The sequence below is a fragment of the Eupeodes corollae genome, chromosome 3, assembly GCF_945859685.1.
Source record: "Eupeodes corollae chromosome 3, idEupCoro1.1, whole genome shotgun sequence".
NCBI classification, from domain to species: Eukaryota; Metazoa; Arthropoda; class Insecta; order Diptera; family Syrphidae; genus Eupeodes; species Eupeodes corollae.
Window position 1 is genome coordinate 96626138 of NC_079149.1, and position 23800 is coordinate 96649937.

General features: G+C 33.4%; 1 protein-coding gene across 4 annotated transcripts in view; it reads right to left on the reverse strand.

Moving 5' to 3' along the window:
• Positions 1-23800, reverse strand: part of LOC129951096 (nephrin-like) — a 556044-nt gene that overhangs the window by 75927 nt on the left and 456317 nt on the right. For 3 of the 4 annotated variants that reach the window (XM_056063107.1, XM_056063106.1, XM_056063108.1), the window contains 2 exons: positions 22824-23207; positions 632-991 (listed from right to left, as the gene is read on the reverse strand). In XM_056063107.1, the coding sequence (XP_055919082.1) occupies positions 632-991; positions 22824-23207 (744 nt within the window). Of the gene's footprint in view, positions 1-631; positions 992-17223; positions 17317-22823; positions 23208-23800 lie in introns of those variants that run through there. The other variant, XR_008782130.1, reaches the window with a different exon arrangement.

A 23800-nucleotide genomic window follows, 5' to 3' on the forward strand; every position in this document is an offset into this window, starting at 1 on the left:
GGTTATTAATTTTTGGAAAACGACGTAAGTGATGCGGCCCCTGGTAACTAATTTCTTATGGCCTAAATTGAACCATATTGAAATTGACGGCATCTGGTTCCAGCCAGACGATTGAGATTTTGCCCATCTTTCTACAATTATTGAAAAACCCTATAGAAGAGCTGGATTTAAGCTACGTGCTTTTTTACCAGAAAGGTGCCACACATTTAGCGTACAACATCGAATTATTCGAGAGTTACCGTATGAAATGTTTGAAATAGTAAGTACGGACTAAGCATATGGACCATTTGGAGGCGAAGCCACGCCCAAAACGTGAAATAATCTTAAAACATTCAATAAAAATTTCAAGGCTTTTTCCGAAAATTTCTTGTTTTTTTCGAAATTGCAAATAGCTTTTAACAACTCTTTTCTGGAAACTAAATTGTTGATATTTGATTGGTTATGTTTGACTAAAAGACCGGAAATTCCTACCTAATTTTTCTCCTAATTAAAAATATAATACAAATGTCTTAAGCAAAATTATAAAAAAAAAAAACAAACTTCTTTGATAACAAAAATTTGGAAGGTTAAAAGAACAAAATGAAATAAAGGTTAAAAAGGATAAGAAAAGTGAAAACAAATTAAAACTTACCTAAATGCTGATCAACTCTCTTCTTTGGTTTTTGCACCGATGCATACGGATCACTGCAATAGTCTTGTCTGGATGGATTTTGGCTATTTCTCAAATTATGATACTCATCACCATGTTGGCTGGGAGTTGTTGTTAAATGTGGATATGGTGCATAATCATCTACAGCACCATAACCCCCATGTGTCAAAGGATCATATCCATAAGATGGTTGTCTTTCAACAAAATTATGCGATGGTACCATTTGTGTTTGATTTTGTGCCGCTGCTGACATTTTAACTTGCCATAGTGAATCTTGTGAATTAACACTACCGCCATTATTTGAATTTGAATAGCTATTTTCAATATAGCCCATATTAACCCCTGTAAGAAAAAATATAGAGAAGCGAAAACAAATTTTAAAAAAATACTAAATACAGAAATATTTAAAAACTGAAGAAAAAAAAAAACATCATTAAGAGGAAAGAATTTTTAATTTAAAATAAACAAAAACACACATGTAGATATATTTTTGTGTGAGTTTTTGCAGGATATTGTATTTCATATAAATTTTATGCTTAAAAAAATTTGCAGCTCAAAAAAGTAAAAATAACATTGATAGATAGCTGATGTGTGTGTATGTGTGTATATTTTGAAGGAAAGGACATTATGATAACAAAAAACTAAATTTTTGTATTTTCATTTCATTATTTTTGCGAGCTCATAAAAAATAAGCGGTGCAGTGCACATATATTTGTATGTATGTAGGTAAGTTCTCGTGTATATGCATATGTAGGTGTATGTCCTGTATATTTTCCACCCATCATGCATTAATGTATAACCTATCCCATCATATATATGTTTGTATGTAGTTTGTCCTGGATCAAGGATATGAGACAGAAAAAATATATAAAGCAAAAAGAAACCTTGTGTTTATAGATTGAACAAAAATAAGGACGATTCGTGTTCCTTATAAAATAATGTCAGTGCACATCATCATGAACAAAATATATATTTTATAAAAATTTTATTCACCAAGTGAGGCAAGTGAGTGAGCGTGAGCGAGTAAGTGAATGAGTAAGTGAGTAGATTGTATTTAGATGGTAGGTGATGAAGAATAAAAAGGATATACGGTGCCATAGTGTATCTAAAAACATAGTACATAGATATAGATACTATATACATTGTACAACGAAGAGACGGTGCGTTAAATATTTATATGTGCGATCAAGAAAAATTCAACATTGAAAAACAGAATTGAAGAAAAATATTGTATAAGTGTTTTATTATTTTTTATTTTGTGTTGCTTTTGATACATAATCATCATCATCATAAGGACGATATTTTTATATGAAGAATAGGAGATATAAAAAAGGACTCTTCGTGTCAATATAGAAAAATAGAATTTGTGCACTGGAATTTTTTTTTAAGGATATTTTTGTCCTCATCCATGCATAGGCGATGATGATGATTTAAGTGTTAAGCAAGACTGAACAAGGATACGATGTTATAATAAAAATCGTTCAAGTTTGAAAAGAAAATCTAAAAAGGATATACACAGTACACACCAACATCCATCCACCCATCCATACACACATACACACACAATTCGACGACGAACGGTGACGATGACATTTATTCGCCCTCATCTTTTATAACGCGCGTAGATTTTCTTCTTCTTATTTTTTTCTTTTTGCACAACAGACCTTTGAAAAGTGTAAATTGTGAATGAGAGAAGAAAATATAAGGATATTGAATTTCAGACGAAAGCGAGGTTCCTTCTTTTTCTCGTATATACTCGTCCATACATACATATATAATATATTATTAAAAGTAAATATAAAAAACCTTTAACATTATTGAAGAGAGGTATTAAAGCAGAATTAAATATTTCACATTATTTAACAATTGATACAAAAAAAAACATAGGAAGCGCCAGGACAATAAGGATCTCTGTGTATATCCGAAAACGAGCAGAAAACCGTTTTTATTCTAGATCGAAAAAATTGGCAGAGGGGGAAGGGATGCAGGACCTTTGAAACGACAACCACCCAACCATTTCTTACATTCAATTCAGTAAATGTTAAGTCGAGTGTAAAAAGAAGCAAGTAGTGTATTTTTATTATTATTTCGTTGCAAGAAAAAAAGGACTTTTTTCGAATACAAGATCGAACGAAAGGTGTTTTCATATGGAAATGGATAAATAATAAATTGAACTGTAAGAAAAAAGGAGTACAATATAAGGTGTAACTTGATGTAAAATCAAAAAAAAAGGAAGAAGAGACGAAGAAAATATCAACAAGAAAAAATCTTTGGAAATGGGATTTGATGATGCTTATCGAAAGAGAAAGAATTCGTAATACTACGCGTACGCATACAATGTACATATATGGAATTATCAGGAAAAAGGATGTAATCGAGGACGAAATGATGATGATTTTTCTTGCATCGTTTCTAAATATCTCAAGCACGTGTTAGTTAATTTTCAATTGAATAATAATTGTGAGGGAGAGAATTTTTATATAGGTGGATGGTTTTACACGTTTTTTTGTCAGTTTTTTTTTCGGGACTGGAGTGATAAATCGGGTTTAAGCGTAAGGTTAAAGGTACCTATCTCATTGAGGTTGTGTCAGGAATTCAAAAGCAGGCATGTAATGGGTGATTGATTTTTGTTGATCCGATTTAGTTACAATCATTAGGGACATGTTTTAGGCGGGAGTTGTATATGAAAATATACGAGATTGAATACGAAAGTGGTCACGTATATAGAGGGCCCCTTCCCCAACTTTACATATTTGTGTGACTTCGAATTTACAGTTCTGAATGCAAGTGTCATTTTATCATATGAAAAAGCTTGTGGCAATGTGATGAGCAAGCACGAAGGATTATCATACAAGGGGTATGTAAGTATAGTATGATTCCAGTTAAATGGCGCCCGGTATGAGTTATAATCGTAGACAAAATACCAATCTTCACTTTTGAAGTGTGGTTTGCAGGTCAAACATTTTTTTTAATTCCATATCTTGTGCAATTAAAGAGAAGTTTTTCAGTGAAACAATTTTTGTGTTGAAAATAACAAAAAAATAGTTTTTGTCAAATGAAACATCGATGATTATTGTTTTAATTTTTTTTCGAAAACAATAACGTTTATTTCACAACAATTAAATTTAAAAAAAATAGTTTCATTATTTAAACTAAATGGGAAAGACAGAGTGTGGCAAGGCATTCCACATTCGGAATATGGATAAAGAACGAATCTCTGTACTTGACAGTACGACCGAAGATGGGCTCGAGGGTATATTGATGAGCATTCCTAGAAGCGCGAGTATTACGGTAGAACTTTTTAAGGGGAGGAATGCAGCTGGCTATTTCTCTAGAGCATAAACCATTAAAATAACGGTAAAACAGGGTGAACAAGAAACATTTAGACGATGTTCAAGTGACGTAAATGACTTTATGATGGTAATATCACCAATCAATCTAAATGCTCTACGTTCAATACTATCCAAGAGGATTAAGCAAGTTGCAGGAGCACCAGCCCATACAAAAGCTTTGGACGTATATAAGTCTGGTAAATAACAGCCAGATCAGAGTGGGAGAAAAACTTCTTGCATCGCCTTAGAAAACCCAAACATCTTGCGGCATTTTTGGCGACATCGCGTATGTGATCGTTCCACAAAAGGTGGTTGGTGACACACATCCCGAGAATATCGAGGTGTTCAGTCTCATTGATGCAAGTGCCATCCATGGATAATGGCAATGGGGGTATATCTCGCTTTGAGGATACAAGAAAGCAGTGGGTTTTCGAAGCATTAAATACCACGTGGTTTTTTAATCCCCATTGAACAATGATGTTTAGGTCGGAATTTAATGAGCTTATCATATTTTGTCGTTGCAGTTCCACATCCGAAGAAGAGGGGTGTGAATCTGAAAACGAATATGAAAAGCTAAGAGTACTTTCGTCAGCGAAACAATGTATTGGATTAGATGTTGCAGACAGGAGATCATTAATAAAAATGAGAAAGAGTGTTGGAGATAGAACACAGCCCTAGGGCACACCATCATTTTTGTGTGGTTTTCAGACTTGAATCCATCCAATACAGCTTGTATTGAACGATTCGAAAGGTAATTACTAATCCAATGAAGGAGGGATTCATTCCAACCGAAAGCACGCATTTTCAATAAGAGAGCCTGATGCCAAACCAATCAAGTGCAATAATCTTACTTGCTTCAAAGCGATTAAAAGATTTGCTCCACTGTTTGGTGAGATGAACCATGAGATCACCAGTGGACCTATTGCTACGAAAACCATACTTTCGGTCATTAAGAAGCTTCGGTTCTTTAAGATATTTCTTGAGCTGATAATTAATCAGCGTTTCCATGACCTTGGAAAGAAGGGACGTAAGTGCAATCGGTCGATAATTGACGGTGAGGAAGATTCGCCTTTTTTGGGAATAGGCTGGACAAATGCGGTTTTCCATCCGTTCGAAACGAGACCTGAGGAGTAGGACAGATGAAAACGCTTACTCAGTGATTTTGCCAGCGATAAAGACCACCTGTTCAGAACAATAGCGGGGATACCATCCGGACCAGCAGATTTATGTATGTTAAGATCTTTTAGGACTCTCGCTACAGTACAAGTGCGAAAAAAGATTTGCCCCATAGATTCATTAACTCGATCAAGTACAGGCGGAGTCATAACACTCACTGGCAGCGTTGAATTGGTGGCAAAAAGAGCTAACAAATGGAGTGTCAAAGTGACTTATAATGGGTCTTAATGTAGACCCATAACAAAGTGGAGTCAGGCAGGGCTGCATACTGTCACCAATTCTGTTCTACTTTGTGATCAGTGATGTGCTGCTAGCAGCGTTGACAGAAAACGGAGGAATAAAATTGAGTCTGAAAATATACCTTAACATATAGAAATCGCAAACGGTGTATGCTTCCTATGTCATATGATAATGGATCTCCATCAGATGGCAACAAAAGTGGAGAAAGAAGCAGAAATCATCCTCTCTGGTAAACGTTGCTTAACAAACAGTGAAAACTGTAAAGACTTCTTTAGTATCTTGGAAGCATAACTTTTACTGAAGACGAAATGGAACATGATATCGTTAGCTGTATTGAAAAATCGAAGTCTGTGTTTGAAAAGTATTCCATTTTTTAGGGACAACTTTTTCAGATCGAAGATAAAGCCACGATTAATCGGTTTCAGCACTTTTAAAATAACTGCAACTATTACCAAAAAACTGTCTACGAAACATATTATATGTTTTGTGGCCCAATCGAATATCTATTGAAAAACAATATAGAACTATAGTGGCACTGGATTGGACATACACTTCGAAAAGGTAATGACTGTTGAGCAGGGCAGGCAATGAAATGGAATCTACTCACTCAAGAAATCAGAAGACACAGCAGACCGAGATGCACGTGAAGAAGAACAGTTGTGGAGTAATCGTCAAAATTTGGGAAAAGCTGGACGAAGCTGAAACACATCGCCTTAAACCGCACACGATTCTGCGTAGGAGTAGTTGAGGCACTATGTACCGCTAGGGATTACCAACGGACTTAAGTAAGGAAGCAGCATTTACCATTGTGTATTAAATGGTGAAAATGAAACTTTATAACAGCACTTAGTTTTTGCTTGATCCCAAGAAGAAAAAGGAACTCAATCAAATGTTCATAAATCGAGTATAAAAGGAATATTGATACAATGATTAGACGATTTTATGATTTTTTTTCACAATCTAAGTGATTTTCATAAGCGATGGTAAATTTTAACCTAATTGTTTTTCCTTAAACAATCAACATGAAAACCTTTGAGATATGTTCAAATATTTATGAAGAAAGCAGCTGTTAAATAACTCCTCATCAAAGTTCAATTTTCAAAAACATTGAATAAATCAAAAAAGCTTTGCTTTATCTAGTAATTCATTGTGCTTTAAATGTTTATTAAAACATTTTTCAAATAAATTCACATATTCATGACATTTTCTTTGTTTTTTTTTTTCTTTCATTAAGTGGCGCCCAACGTGATCTTGACTTAATTGCCTTTCTAAATAATTGTGAGTAAAAAGATAGACTAAGACTCTTAAAGGAGCCCAATGAGTAAAATATTGTAAAAAAGCTTTAAATTAAAGCATTTCTGTAGGTGAAAACAAAATTGATAAATGGCGCCCAATGTGAGTACCATCAAAGTGCACGATTTAAATTGTTTTGCCCTTCATTTAATTACTGAAAAATTCTTTAAATATCTCAAAGACCATCTACAAATTCATACAGATTAAAAACAATCAACAATTGTCCTTCTTTTTTTCATAAAATTGCTTCGTAAAAACAACAAAAATGTGAGTTAAATTTCAAAAGAAAAAATCTCTCTAACCAGATTTGATAGGTCAGTTTAAGAACAACTAATATACACACCAAACACTTTACACACATATTCATATATTCACATGTACGTATGCATAAGTTGACCTCATGATGATGTTTTTAAATGTTCACTCAAGCAAAATACTTTGTTTGTTTTGTGATTAAAATATTTGCTAAACTTTTTCTTGTTCATAAAGTCATGACATTTATTGTGTTATTTTTTTTTTCTCTCTGTTGCTTGTCACTTATGTAAGTATGTATTTTAAAATTGTTTAAAAATAATAAAAAAAAACACAAACTTTTGTGTTTCTACAAATGGCAATTTATTTGAGCATCAACACTTCTTTTTTTTTGAAAAAAAAAGAGGGGCTTTTAGGGAAAAACAAAAACACAACCAAAAGGATATCCATAAACATATTATATACATCCCACTTGTTTTTTATACCATCAACTGCAAAAACAAGTATAAAAGTTGACAAAGTTCAAAAAGAGACTTTGTTTAAATTCTTTCTCAAAAAAAAAAACATAAATAAAAACAGAAATTTTCAAATAAAATAAAACGAATCACACTTACATCCATACATATGTACAAATGTACATACATAAGTGATGGATGTAAGTAGTACATATAAAAAACCATATAAAGTTTTCGAATTGTACAAAATGATGATGAAAACACATAAATTCGTCGCCTCTCCTTCGACGACTTAATGTCGAACAAGAAAGAGTATCCAACTGAAAAGTTAATTTAAAAACTTTTATTTTCGTTTTTTTTTTATATTTCATACCCACACGTCAGGATATTTTTGGCTACTTTACAAAAAAAAAGCAACAAAAATATAAAAAAGGAAACCTAAACACACATTTTACACGTCATATTCCTCTTTCAGAGTAAGTAAGTAGAGATATCCATTTTATTTCTCTCTCGTCAAAGGCAATTTCGTCCTTAAACGAAAAATAAAATGTTTGAAGCTACGACTATGTGTGTAGGTAACTCATTTAATTTTAAAATACAAAAATTAAAGAGCAAAGTGTTAATTCTTTGATCATCTATAGGAAAAAAAGTACAACGTGTGTGTTTGTTTATTTGTGTCATTAACAACAACAAAATAAAAAAGGACGACTTGAATAAAGCAAGCAATATACACACATCATTTGATGAGAAGAAGAAAAAAGTAATTAAAACATTGTTTATTTTTCTCGGGCCTCCTTTCATCAAAAAATAATATTAACACGAATACAACTACACACATCGCCATATGTAGAAGAGAACATCACACATTTGATCTACGTCTATATATAGACTGAGATGTATACTCTTTAAATCAAAGCATACATACAAAGATTCATAGCCTCATCATAAGGCTACACTACAGTTATAATAAAATGAAATAAACACAAATCTCAAAACAAGCAAAAACATAAACACACTGGCTGCTGTCATCGTACAGATATACCAGTCTACTTATACACACATTCTGTCATTTTCGTCCTCGTCAGGTTGTTGTCTGTGGCATATGACGTGTGTAGTGTACCATCCTTAAATTAGCGTGTCAGTTTTAATTGAGTTAAAAGGAAAATTAAATTTTATCAAAGATACAAAAAAAAAAACACACTCACACGCGCGAAATGATATTCTTTCGAGAATCGCTGTGAAGGGAAACAAGCATAAAAATAAAACACACACACTCGAACTCTATTAACTCATATCTCTATAAAAGGTGTCTCAAAATAATCTTCTGGAAAGTAAAAGATGCCGAAGTTGAATGAGATACATATATATTTATATAACATATATTTTTTTTTAAATAAAATTAAAGGACTCTAAGGATAAAGTCCTATTTGGAGTTGGAGAAAATATGAGTTAAAAAAAAATTAAAACACAGATTACAGAATTAAAAGTATAAATTTGTATGTGTGTGTGTGTATGTTACATAAGGATTAATTACAGAAAGGAAGAAAAGCAAGGAAGAAGTGCAAGTGTCACCAGACTAATGGATTCTAAGAAGTGTTTTTCTTTGTAAAAAAAAAATAAAAACCTTACACATTCATTATGCAGTATACTTATATTTTTTATTTTTTGATGGAAGATGGATAATTAGTAACGCCAAATGAACACTCTTTGAAGTGTTTGTTTTATTATTGAAGAAAGCAAAGTATCAAGGAAGTAAGTTTCAGTGATAAGACGAAGAGATAGATACATACTGGGATGTTTATTTCACTCTATAAACTTACTTAAGTCGGTTTGTCAAAGGAGTTTGACTTAATGAACTAATGTCACACTTTTCAATGCTGCATTAAGAACTAGAACTTGTAGTTTGTTTAAAATAAATAATTAATTATTCATTGAATTAAAAGGATTTCACGTTGGGCGCCAGTTTGTTGAATTAATTAATTTAAACAGTATCATTAAGAAATCCAACAAATAAATTGTTATTTAGTGATCTTATTATTTAAAATACAACTTTATAAATGATTTAAAGATTTTTTCAGCAATTCATGGAACAAGATAAGACAAACCACATAGAACGAACAATTAAGGCTTTAATGCGTAAGAAGTTTAATGATCAAGTAATTTGACGTATCGACGACTTAAATTGGTAACTACGATCATACAATTTGATGCTGTTAAGAGTTTCTTGGAGCTCCGTAAAGGAATTGTTAAGATCTCACGTTGGGCGCCACTTACGTTTTCAATAGAATCCGCACAATTCAAGTTTCCTTTCAAATCTTAAGCTTGGGACTTGGACAAGAAGGTACAAAAACCCATGTATTATGACTAATTATGGCTTAAATGCGTGAGAAGTGTAATAATACGTTCTGGCGACATTAATTTGTATCGAAGATAATGCGCCCTCACGTTGGGCGCCAAATATTTTATAATTTTAATGAAATCCACACAATTCAAACTTGATTTCAAATCTTAAAGTTGATAGATATATGATTTAAATTCACGAAAATAAATATATACCAGCATAAAAGTGTCCAGTCCATATATGCGTTTCGCCTCGATGTAATGGTTGGGCTCATCAGAATTTAAAGTTGGTCTTTGAAAAGACAATACAAAAAGCCATATAGCTCGAACACGTGTTATTTCACGTTTTAGACGATTTTAATTGGATACTAAGATCACTTAGTTTGGTGCAGTGGGGAATGTTTGGAGCTCCACAAAAGAGTTTTTAAGACCTCACGTTAAACGGCAATTAGGTTTTCAATGGAATTCACACTATTCTTGTTTGCTTTCAAGTGTTAGGCTTGGGTCTTGAACAAAAACATACGAAAAGATATAAAGCTCGACTAATTTTAGCTTAATTCCATGAGAAGTTTAATGATCAAGTAATTTCATTATATTGGAGACTTCAATTGGTCACTTTTATCATTAGGTTTGATGCCGCTGAAAGTTTGTGGAGCTCCGCAAATGACTTATTAAAACCTCACGTCGGGCGCCAATTCAGGTTTGCTTTCAAGTATTTAGCTCAGGGCTTGGTTTTTGCTGGTAAATATGACAAATTAAGTCTCCTCTTGGGCGCTAGTAATGATTTTAATAAAATAAAAGTATTTTAAGCAAACACTTTCCGGAATTTTACAATTGGGAATTTCAACTTGTTACTCTCAAATTGGATCAACAAACAGTGTTAACAAATGCTCAAAATATGAGAGAGATTTTGAAACAGTGACGTCTCCTGAAATTGTTTTGACTTAAACTTGTAGCACCCGTGACATAATGGCTAGTGCGCAAGACTGTAATGAAAGAGGTCTTGAGTTCAATAACTGCCTACATTTTTTTCACGGTTACTACATCTTTCAAGGAATTTACAAATCCTTCAAGAGAACTTCTTGTCATGTAAAGTGTTTTTTTTTTCAAATAAGACGAATTAGGCATAAAAACTGTAGGTCCACTCGGTCCCTGAAATGACTCGCACATTGGAATGGTGGAGAGTTGTAAGTCCCTACGGACTGCTGCGCTACCTTATTCATTTATTTTTTCTTTAAAAAATATTATGTGGTTGTATCAAATGTCACAAACAAATACTCCAAGAATGACTTCGGCACCTTTTTTCTCTCTCTTTTTTTAGCCACAATTGTTATTTTCTCAAGTCTTGAATATCCTTACTCAAGATGTCATTTTCTCAGTTCCTTAACTTGAGTCCTTACATTTATTGGAATCAAAAATAATACTACCATTCGGAGTTAATGAATTCTCACATTGGGCGCCATTTAAAATTTGTAAACAATATTACTTTGAAAATTGTTTATCCAACCAAAAACTAACTAACTTACTTTCAACAATCACAAGATAGATACCACTTTTTAACTTCCTTTCATCATAAAGACCCAACAAAATATGTATATGAAAAACTTCAAAAACTTCTCACCAAATTGAAACCAACAAAAAATAAAACAACAATTTTACAGTTTTTCTTTGAAAACAATCAAAACTGTCTACCTTCAACAGAATATGTAGTTTTTTGTTGTTATTGTTGTTGTTATTCTCATACATAATGAACTTTGTCTTCTTTGTGTTTATTTTTGTTGTTGTTGTTTTTATTTCTCACTCAAAGGAGTAAAATATGTATGCAGAACACACACAAAAAACCATGAACTCATATCCTTTGAACTTTTTGAAAGTGTTCATGTGTATTTGGTTGGAAAAGAACTCATATATAGAAGTGAAATTTTATAATTTGTTTTCATCATCAGGTAGTGAAATTGTTAAGGTTTATATATTTGTTAACTTTTCCTCTGTCTTGAAGTTTCATTTTACAAAAGTCAAATCAAAAACAAATCATAACACTAAGCAAACAGTCAATTTTATGAAAATATAACCTGACTTAAAAGTTGAGAAGAAAAATACACAAATATTTCATAAAAATAAATTTCAAAACTTCAGTATTTTGAATTTTTGAAAAATTAATATTCTCTACAATATTTGAGGGCTCAAAGAATTACCCGTCCAACTGTGAAGAACCACACCATTTTCAGGTCTTTCACATCACCGACTGGACAACTCCTACTTTTACAAACATTTATACAAAACCAATAAAGCCAAACTCATACGGTTCTTTTGAAAGTACAATATTGTATACAATTAAGCACGATCAAACCTCAACATCGTATGTGTGCATATTTTACATATTTCTCAACCTAATAAAGATATTTGAAAATATATCTTTAATAAACGTTTATATTGAAAATGTATTTTAATTTTATTTTCATTTTTGTAAGCATTTTCTACTTTATTTTGAAAACCACTGCTTCCTGCAATCATCCGTAAATAACAAAAAACACCACAAAAAGGACGCTTTGCGAGGACTCAAACAGGAATATAAAAATAGTGGTGGGTGGCTACAGCGGTAACTGTATAAAAGTTATACTAGCATAGAGTTAAAATAATAAAGTAAATATAAATGCAGCAACAAAAAATACGCAATATTGAGTACAGGACATCTAGACGTAGAGTATAAGAAATAAAAATAAAATCAGCCAATTTAAGCATCAAAAGCTAGCCTCGCTGCGCTGCGGTGGCTTGGGCTATCGCTCCTAAACTATTTTCTTCCTTCAAGTCACCACACAATATACAGAGAGAAAAAATCCATAAAAAACTTCAGGTTTTTTTCAATTTTTTGTTTTAATTCTTTGCTATAAAAACCATAAAACCACAAAAAAGAAATAAACAAAACAATAACCACCACGAAGCTAAGAAAAGTTTCACGTTTTATAAGAAAAACACAAACAAAATAATAAAACAAATTGTATCTATTAGTTTAATGTACACACATTTCCGGACCACCACATAGCAAAAAGTTGTAAAAACAACCTAAAGATATATGTAGAGTAAATACGGATGGATATAAGGTTTTTTATCCTCGCTAAGCTTGTAATCCTTTTAGCAACAAGAAGGCAGACAAAAAAACATAAATAATAAAAATAGAAAATGCAATTCTCATGCTACACGTGTCCTGCTATATAAAGCAACTAGACACCATCTGTTTTAAGAAAAATAGACACAAAAGAAAAAGAATATACATATATAATAAGAAACTGTACCATAAAAATAAAAAAACAACAAAAAATAATCAACTAAGAAAAGAATCTGAAACATCCTTTTGTACTAATTAATAAATACATTGTGCTTGAAAGTATATACGAATATAAGACATGGTGCATTATCCTGTGCAAAAGTGCAACAACCAACAATAACAACGTTCTGATGTGAAGATATCCTTGTTTTTTTTTGCAAGCCAATAATGATTCTGAAGGATAGAAAATATAAAAAGGAAAGGAGAAAATGAAATAATAAATATTAAAACGGAAGACTTTCTTAATTCACTTCCTGAAGTTTTCGTTTTTTGTTGTTTTTTTTTTTAATTTTCTTTCATCTTTTAAATTATAAAAAAATAATACTACAAAAGTTCATGGATGAACCTTTGATATGCGATGGTGTATTCAACAGGGTGGTTCGCTTATAATATGAATCTTTCAAATGATATAATAGTCCTTTACCTATAGTATTTGACAGATTCGATAACATACAAGAAAAAACTGAAACATTTAAGCCGTCCACAGTCTAAAGGATATTTATCTAAAAAAAGGATATTTGAACGCAAAAAATAACATTAGTGGACAGGGTTCTTTCTTGCACTTTTTCTATGGGGTTTGATGGCAATAATTCAAATCTGATTTCAAAATTCATGAATCAACGTTAGGAATTTAAGATATTGTTTTTTAAAATACAAAAAATACGTGTGTAAGGCTTTTTGAGGCTGTTATGAAGAAGATTTTCTTCAATCTATAATCCTTTTTTGTTCAATATTTAGTTGAAGTGTTTATAATATTTACTACAATGTTCCAAAAATTTGTATCGGTTGATAGATTAGTTTAACAAAGATCTGAAAGTTCGATAAATCATTTATGCTAAAACGGTTGTAAACATAAAATGACAAAACGTTTAGAAACTTAGTTTTGCTCTCTTTGACAAATTTATGTCTTAACAATTCAATTATGTCAAGTTTTCAAATACATACAAAAAAAATGTTGAAAACGGGTATTTTTTAAACTTAAAGTTTGGATTCGTAATCATCACTAAAAATGAGCTCCAAATCTATTTTTTAAAACTATGAAATTTCAGGTTTGCTCAAAACTTCATATGAAACCAAGTAAAGACTCATAACTTATTAGAATTTCCAGAAACCAAGTAAAATAATTAAAATTGTTAAAAATCAAAAAGTAAAAGTTTTATAATTTGAAAAAGGATCATAACTTAGCCTTTGGATGTGTTTAGCATTTTTAAAGGGGCTTCATTTAAAAACTTGTAGTACCCGTGGGATGATATTAGGTCTCTAATCTTTGTCTCAAATAGCTTATCAAGTTCGTGAAAGAAGGTGTTGTAAGAGATACCCAACTTCTCTGCATGACCTCCTATAGGCCAATGTCCGGTACAAACCGCAACAATCATGGCTATGTCTTGCCTTGGCCTGCATAGAAGATCGTTTGTACAGGTTTTAATATAGGTGGGCCATATCTCCCCAGATATAAAGCAGTCGGGTTAATTGCTCCACGTGCGGTTTGATTCAGTTTGGTAGATAGACAAGATTTTACGCTTCATAAAACCAAGAGGAATGTTAACCATTTCCAAAAGTGAGCTATGAAGGGCCGATCCTTGCCTGGCTAGCTCGTCAGCCCGTTCATTTCCCACGATACCACTATGGCCTAAAACCCAGATCAGGGTGACACCAAGGTTAATATTCAGGTTCGCAAGCTCTTCATGACATTGCAGGACCAATAAAGATGAGGATGTGTCCGGGTTAATGACTTTGACAGCTGACTTACTGTCTGTAAAGATAGCCGCATTTTAGTTTTGGTTTGGGCTTTTAAGTATCTTACATGCCTCCCTTATTGCCAGCAGTTCAGCCTGAAAAACGCTAGCAAAGTCAGGAAGCCTAAAGGATTTGGCTACATTTAGGGACTCAGAAATGATCAGAACCAACTCTGCACTCCATCTTTGAGCCGTCAGTAAAGATGGATGTGTCGAAACCTATCAACACGATGTCATTCTCCCAATCTTCTCTGGGTGGGAAAATCACTTTAAAAACCTTATTAAGGCTCAAAGTAGGAGTGCAGTAGTCAGTGTCTCCGGATAATATCTGAGGGAATCAATTTCGTTGTGTTGATGTGACCATAAGGTTTTGACAACCAGCTGTTTGATTCCTTCAGCCTAATAGCACTGCAGGAAACTATGTATTTAATAAAAAAGTCGATTGGTAGAAGATCCAAAATAAAGTTTAAGGCGTCTTCAGAGCTGTTGTCTGAAGCTTCTTTAGCTTATCAATAATATAGTCTTTGCTAAGAGCAGGCCACCACACAATCGACCCAAATGTTAAGATTGGATGTACTACGGCTGTGTACGTCCATAAAATCATCTTCGACTGAAGTCCCCACTTTTTCCGAAAGTTGTGCTGCAGGCGTAGAAGGCAACAAAGGCCTTCTTAACCCGTACTTCAATATTTAGTTTCCAGTTTAGTTTAGGGTCAAGTATAACTTCCAAATATTTTGCACTGAAAGTCAATAATAGGATTTGACCGTTGAGTCGAGGTAGCAAGAAGGGCGGTACTTTAGTTTTGGTGGTAAAGAGCAACAGTACAGTTTTAATTTGGTTAACTCCTAGTCCACAACTCGTGGCCCAGTTGCTAACTTTCTTCAAAGCTGACTCCGTGATTTCACTAACCACAGAGGTGTGCTTTCCTGACACCAATAGCACCAAATCATCCGCATAGGCTACTGCATTCACTCCACATCTCTCTAATTTAACGAGAATGGATAACCAGAAGCCATAGAAGAGGAGAAAGGACACCACCCTGGGGTGTTCCCCTACTCACGTGTTTTGTTTCGATTGTATTGCCTAGAGTGGCTCGAATCTTCCTACCACTGAGCGTGGAAATAATCCATTCTCGAATGAAGTCTTCTACACCGAACGTAACGAGCGATTCTTCTATGTATTCGGTAAAGACGTAGTCAAAAGCACCTTCTATGTCTAGGAAGGTGGTAAGAGTAAATTTTTCTACAGTACGCACTACCTCATGGAGGGCAGTCTCCGTAGATTTGCCCTTAACATAAGCATGCTGAGATCTTTCGAGAGGTCCAACTAGGATTTCACTAATATGGTAATCAAGAATGCGCTATAAGGTTTTAAGCACAAAAGATGTTAAGCTTACTGGTCTGAAATCCTTCGCGGAATTCGTGACCTTGCCTACCCACTTTCGGGATAAAAACTACATTGACCTGTCTCCACGACATGTGCACATGTTTGAGAAGGAGGCTTCCTTTGAAAATTTGTTCCAGCTATGGAGCTGCCACATCATGCAACTTTTGAAGCATAACTGGCAGTATGCCATCCATGCCTGGGGATTTATATGGAGAAAAAGTATTGATGTCCCACAAAATATTTTCTCTGGTTATAACGGAATTGACTTGCTCCACATGAGCTACGTTTAGCTCTGTGCGGACCCGGAAAGTGCGTATTCATCAGTAGCTCAAGAGATTCGGCTGGAGATGCTGTCCAGGTTCCATCAGGCCGTTTTTGAAATGAAGGATTACAATGTTCCTTCGATAAAACTTTGCTGAGCCTTGCGGAGTCCTTTATGTCTTTGATTGATTGCCAGTATTCTCTTCAGCCTTGTCTTTTGGCTGATGACAGGGCGACTTCAACTAAACTTATTAAGAAGCAATAATGTATTCGATGTTCCCAGTTAATCAAAGCTCGTATGGTAACGGAGTTATGACATCTTTTTTAAAAAAGTCTGTCAATTATAAGACAACGGATACAAAGGATACTCTATATTATAAATACCTGATCAACGTCATAACTTTAGCTTGCACCTTATGAGAACTCTGTTAACGCCTTAAACTACTTATTGCAAAAAAAAACTTTATTTTTGTTTGATAAAACTATGAAAAACAAAAAAAGGATATTAAACAAAGATACCAAATAAACATTTCATATAAAAAAAGCTTAAAAAGCGTCTTCGATGCAATAGACAAAGAACACAAGAATAACATAAAACCACAAAAAGGATATTATGATGAGATTAAAAATAAAGCTAACGTTGCGAAGGAGAACGGACATCTCTTAAGACACCCACATCCACATCCTCAAACACACACACATACATACACTACACACCATACACACACACATATTCTAACATTCAGAAGATGCTGGTGATGCTAAGCTCCAACTTTACCTGAAATGTTGTTAATCGTTGCGGTGGTAACAACGGGTGTCTTGTTGGTGGCTTCAAGTTGATGACTGCCAACAGCGGTTATGTCAGTTAGTCCTGTGTGCGCAATATGAAGGTAGGTTTTTTTTTGTTCTTGTTTTAATATTTAATTTAAATTTATTTTTTGTTTTTTTTTTTTTTATTTTAAATTTTATTTTCAAAGAAGATAAAAGCCAAAAGGATAAAGAGTGAAAAGAATAAAATATTTTCAGACCATCACTTGGACAACGAACAACATAAAACAGAACAAATAAAAATATGAAGATAAACTATCCTTGGTTGGTGAGGAGACACAGAAAGTGTATATATGTATAATGGATAGTGACGATACAAGCTCCTTCTGCAAGTATAAAGCCCAACAACCATAGGAAAATTGTAATAATTGTTATAATCAAAAAGGACATGTTAATTCCTTTTTTCATATCCGACTCTCTGTGGCACTGGCTCGATGGTAATGGTGGATGGTGGATAGTGATGGTGTTATGTCAATGTGTCCTTTGTTTTCGAGGATAAAGTCGGGTGGTGTGGTCGGGTCGGGTCGGGTGTGCCTGTGCATCAGCATCTTCATCATCAGAGTGGTGTTTCTTTATAATACCCTGTGGCCATCATCGTCATCATCATCAGGCCAGAACCATAGAATTTGCCTTTTAAATTAAACTACTATGACAACATTTTAAAGAAAATACAGCTTAACACGTTTTCTATATAATAAACTGATGCATATTCTTGTGTCAAAGGAAAATGTTTGTGTCCTTCGGACGTTTTGTTTGTAAGCTTAATATTTTTCATTATAAAATATATTGGGAAGGCGTCATTTCATTTTTAAACAATCTTATACACTGTTTCGTCGGAGAACATGTGATGATATACTAAATTATGTATGTATGTATGTGTGTACGGAAGTTGTGTGTGTGGTTTTCTTTATGATATCCTGTGCCTGTCGGAAGATATATTTAATATTTTGTCTGAATAATTATTTTATTTAATTATTGCCACAAGATATGACTTTCTAATAAAATTAAAGCAAAACGTTGAACCTGTAGATTGAAAAAGGATCCTTATTTTAAAAACAAGCGCTCCCTGGCGAATATGGGATCCTATTACTTATTCTTCTTATTCTATTCTGATCTCGAACCTCATGGTTGCTGGCACAAATCAGGTTAATTTAGTTTATTGCTAAAAATAGATGTCCCACAAGGCTCTGTACTAGGGCCAGTGCTTTTTTCTTGTTTCATAAACGAAATTAAAAAACTCTTAATGTCTACCTTGTGTCAGTTTTCTCAAAAATGGTTTAAAAAAAATCATACACCTTAAAAACTATCCATATCAGTTCTACAAAAATCCTCAATTTCAATTCATATTATCAAGGGTTTTTGAAAAACATAGCAAAAAGGGAAACATTGCAGAAAATTGTAGCACGTTGAAGAAATGACTTTGATGAAATTGTTTAAGAGTTTTTTTTGTTTCAAAATTCTTTCCCTACAAAACTTTGCTCTGTATACGTCTAGAACATGTGATTTTGTATATGAAATATACACCCAAGAGGCTTGATGTGGTTCGAAATCAAGATTTTTGCAGATACTCAGATAGATACTATGTGTAGTGTAATATGTGTGTAGTGTATGCATGATGGGTAAATATCTTCTTTTTTTTTGAACATCATTCGTTCGATATTGCATTGGAATATTTAACGAACTGTACCAATTGGCAAACATCATATCAAATAGGTTTATACGAGCATATCTCTATACCAAAGTATAAACGACATCGTATATCGGTTTCCGTCTTATATCTATACACACAAAAAGAAAAATTGCGTACGAATTACATGACAAAAAAGAAATCTTTCAAGACTTTCATTTCGAAACTTTTGAAAAGTCTCCTATATCAAACATTCCATTCAAATCTGATAGTGGGGACATGTTAGATGCTATATGTAATCAGAATATTGTTGACTTAAAAAGTTGATTTTAAGACATAAAATAGAGATAGAAGGACGGACGCATATCATTCCAAAAGATTGAGTGTGAGTGTTGCTATGAGAGGTGGAAAAATGGACACCAAGGTTTTTGGGGATACAAAATATTCTGTCAATTTTTAATTTCGAAATCGAAAATAACTTTAAATTCGCATAAGTAATGTGTTTATTGTTTGATAAGTCTTAAATGTTGTTACGTTAAAATATCTCAAACCTTTTACTCAAGGATACCGTTTTATAGAGTTTAGTATCGAAAAAGATCATTCACTTTTCGTTGGAAGTTAAGCTTACAAATAAAATGAAAACATAGGAGCATTTTGGAGAAACATTTTATTTCAGTATAAAGTTTGAACTTTGTAAGAAAGAATATTCATTGTTGCTTTGGCAAGATTCGAAACAATCGGAAACATTTCAGAGCATTTTTAAACACCTAACTTATGTTATGTAATATTAGTTTTCTAGAGTGTCTAGAGATCAGGATGTTTAAAAACTTATGTTGTTATTGATTTGAAGTCACTAAAATGCTGAACAGAAATAACAGAGCTGTTCACGAGTTCTATTACCAGAGGAAGGGAGAGAAACACCGACTTCTCAGAAGGAAAAAATTAGATCTTGAGAAGCTTGCAGTCGAAGATGTTGAGAGCCTTATAAATCGAAAATAAGTTCTAGAGATTTATGAGCAGGTGAACCAAAATTCAAAAGTACATAAACCTTGAACCGAAGGGTTCGAAGACGAAAAAGGAATCATCATAGTAGAACCGCAGTCAATGCTGAAAAAATGGAAGGAGCACTTCTGGAGTCTATAAAGGCGACAATGAACTGAATTCCGCTATCAGTCAGGATTATAGTTTCGTTATATACGCAAAGGCTAAGAATTGCGTCTTCCTAAATAAGATGAAGAAGAGATTGAAATATGATAGCTGAAGTCTAACAATGGGTCAGGAAAAGATGGAAATAATTTGTCAGGAGCAAGCACCAAATTATCAGTAAACTATGATCGGAATAAAGCATGACCGATGAATGGAAGCTCAGTATTGTTTGTCCTATACTGAAAAAAGGAGACCTTCTAACCGGCTCCATAATATCACTTCCGAAATCTTCTCTGCCTTATTATGTAAACGTCTAAAAGCAATCGTCAACAACTGTACATATTTATCCTTGTCTAGTTTTGGCTTTCCTGTCAAACTCGTCCATTTGTGGAGGATAACGCTACTCTCTAAGGGTTTGAAACAACTTTATCGAACCTTTTAATGTCAAAACGATGATTTCTTTAACATCGCCCGTCAACACTAATGACACTATGTTTCAAAAGCCTGCCTTATTACTTCTTTATGCTGATGACTTTGACAAAATCGGAAAAATTTAGAATTATGTCAATTGGGCTTTTGTGAGTATTGAGATGGAAGCTGGAAAATGGGCTTAGCGGATAATGAGGACAAAACGAAGTTCATGTTTTCATCAAGAAAGTACCTACAACAGCGATGTCTCGGCCAATAATATCGACAGACTTAACTTTGTGGTAGTTAAGATCTTTGTCTACTTGAGCTCCACTATAAATATAGAAACACCATAGCAGAAACCAAACACAGAATTACTCTTGATAACAGATGTGTTCTTAGGATAAGAAAGCAGTTATGAAGGTATTAAAAACCCTCTTTTGAGCAAGTAAAGTGCAGCAATATGGGACCTTAATCATGGACTAAGACTAAAACTGATGAAAGCAGCTTAGGAAGCAAATATTAATAACGGGCTTTAGGTCAATGAAAAAACAATTATTTATGTTGTCACGACGTTTCGTTCATGTCTATGAACATCATAAGTCAGCTTAGAAAGTTTTGAAAGAAAAGCTCTTCTTCTTCTTTTAAGCATAATGAAGCTACATCCTTGGCCAGAATAATGAATTATATGCGTTTTTTTCCTTCTTGAACATCACATGTCTAAAAACAACAGATGATCAAAAAATTTAAACAATCTTTGCTCTATTTTAATAAACCCTTAACTTTTAGCTATCGGACTTCGAATGATGATAAAATCAAACCTTGGACATTCTTCATTTTGTAATTTAGATACCAACGTTTCGACTTGAAATTTTGACGCATATCGTTACAACCGACTAAAAATCTACATCACCACCCCAAAGTCGAAAACAAACAACTTGAAAGAATATTAACACATGAATTTTTAAAATATTGACAAACTTAATAATTTAAAAGCAATTTTCTTAAAAAACAAAGACCTTAAACCGACTAATGTATTATTAAAAGAAAAAGTTAAAAAACCAAAAACAAACTATTATGAGTGATGAGACGACATTTGCTTACACATTCAACTATAATCCTGTCATTGACATATTTTCGCAGCATAAAGTTTTTCAAACTTGTCCTCAAAACAGAAAACAAAAACATAAAATAAACACCTTTTTCTTTCCCTTAATCCTTATTTTTATATAGGATAAGATAGGTATACAACATCTGGTGTGTCCAGCATAAAAAATGTTGGTTTCGTGTGAGAATCATCTCAATATAATTTTCGGGTGTCCCTGAACAATAATGACCAAATCAATCCATCTTTTTTTTTTAGAGAGACACAATCAATAAATAAAAAAAGGACTCAACAAACAAAAATAAAGAAAGAAAAATACCTTCCAAAAAAGTGTCCTTAACAAAAAATTCAGATCATGTTTTGTGCTATCACTTAAACTTTAGCTTATAGGTTTTGGTAGTCCTTGATCTACCTCTCTCTCTAGTACTCTTTCCCTATACACGTATCCTTGCCTCTCTGAATGAATGTATCGCATTAGGGGACAGAAATGTATTTATACAAAGAAAAAAAAAAACTAAAAACAACCCTAATCCATTCTCCTCAATCAATAAACTGTCATTCGAAGGCATTTTGTGAAATCTACGATTATAAATCCATTTCACCCCCAACACAACGCAACACAACATATTCAGGTCCCCACATATAGGATATAACACACTCGCAACATTCGACCGATATATGGCACAATATACAGCCGGCAGCATTATCCTTCCCAGCCAAATGTCACAAGCTGTCCACATGGAATAAAAGGAAGGTGGGTTTTGGGTAACTCAAATCAACTCTGCTGTAGCTGCTGCAGCAAACTATACCATCAGGAAGCTGAGGGAATGATAAACGAGAGCCATTTTGCATTTTATAAGATTGCCAGGATATAGGTACCCCATTGTTTTAAGGTATGTGTGAGTGTGTGTATTGGTATTGGTTTTGTGTGTTTTTGCTAGCCATATACATACCTACCGAAGAGATGCCTATATTCTAATGTTTGTCGTATGCAAATGGACATTAAATCGATTTGCTAATAATGAGATCAGATCAAAGCAAACAAAAATGGATTATTATCCTTAATCTAGGTCTACATGTAGACATAAGGTACATACACCTATCCCATATTTTACCATCCATCTCATCAGAAGGACATGTGTTTTTCAAAATATTTTTAGTTTAACAACAGGATCTTCAAATTACCATAGACAAAAAAAAATATACATAATTCTATCATAAAGTGCAACAAAAGGAAGATAAGTTTGTATCTATAGGTACTTACATTCATTTCCAGGTATTGTGTGTCCTGGCACTTGAAGCCCACTATTCGTATGATAGCCATAGCCGTTTTGTGTTGCATATACAGCACTTTTTTGATCCTCCAGGCTAAGTGCCAAATCCATTGAATGCTCCAGTGCCTTATTATCCAATCCGCTAGCTGGATAATAAGGTGGTGGTGCTTGATTTTGTTGGGCAACAATTGATGGTCGCACTGAGTCCATTTCGTAATCCTTAGCGGCTGCACTTTTTTTCGATTGATTTCGTTTACAGCGACAGAACATTAAGAGAAGTCCAACAAATAATGCAAATACAATGCATGAGACGATGATTGCAATGAGAGTGGGCGTGGCTAGAGATGATGCTTCGGCTATAAACGTTTGACCAACTGTGAAAAATTCAAATAGGAAAAATAATTAAAAAAGACTCATCCTCTCATGCTTCTACATAAAATTAAAGTAAATCATCATCAATTATGACACTAAGGATTTATTTTTACTAGCTGAGCCCGGCATACGTTCTTCTGAAAACACTTTTTGTAAATATTGTGAATTGGGTCTTATAAACGAAACATATTGAGTGCTTTTAATATATTAGCTCAAGTTTTACCCAAATATCAATTCAAGTACAGAGACATTTTGAAGTAATTACAATGACGCCATCTGCCGGATTTTAATTAATGAAAATTTATCTTAGAAAAACTACTTTAATTTTTTCTCGACAGAGTACAAATGTGAAGGCATGATTGCCACCAGTCAAGGTACTCACTTGTAAAAAAAAGCAAGTAAAATGAAACCTTCGCAGCGCCACCTATACTCTGTCTGAATGTTAAAGTTTCTCAAATGTCTTAAAAACACAAAAGTGTTTTGTAAATACGATCTGTCAGCTAAGAAGTTGCTAAGAAGTTACGCGATTCAAATTGTTGTCATTTTCTTTTTAAGCACAAATACCAAATTTATTGCAAATAACCCGATGCGTAAG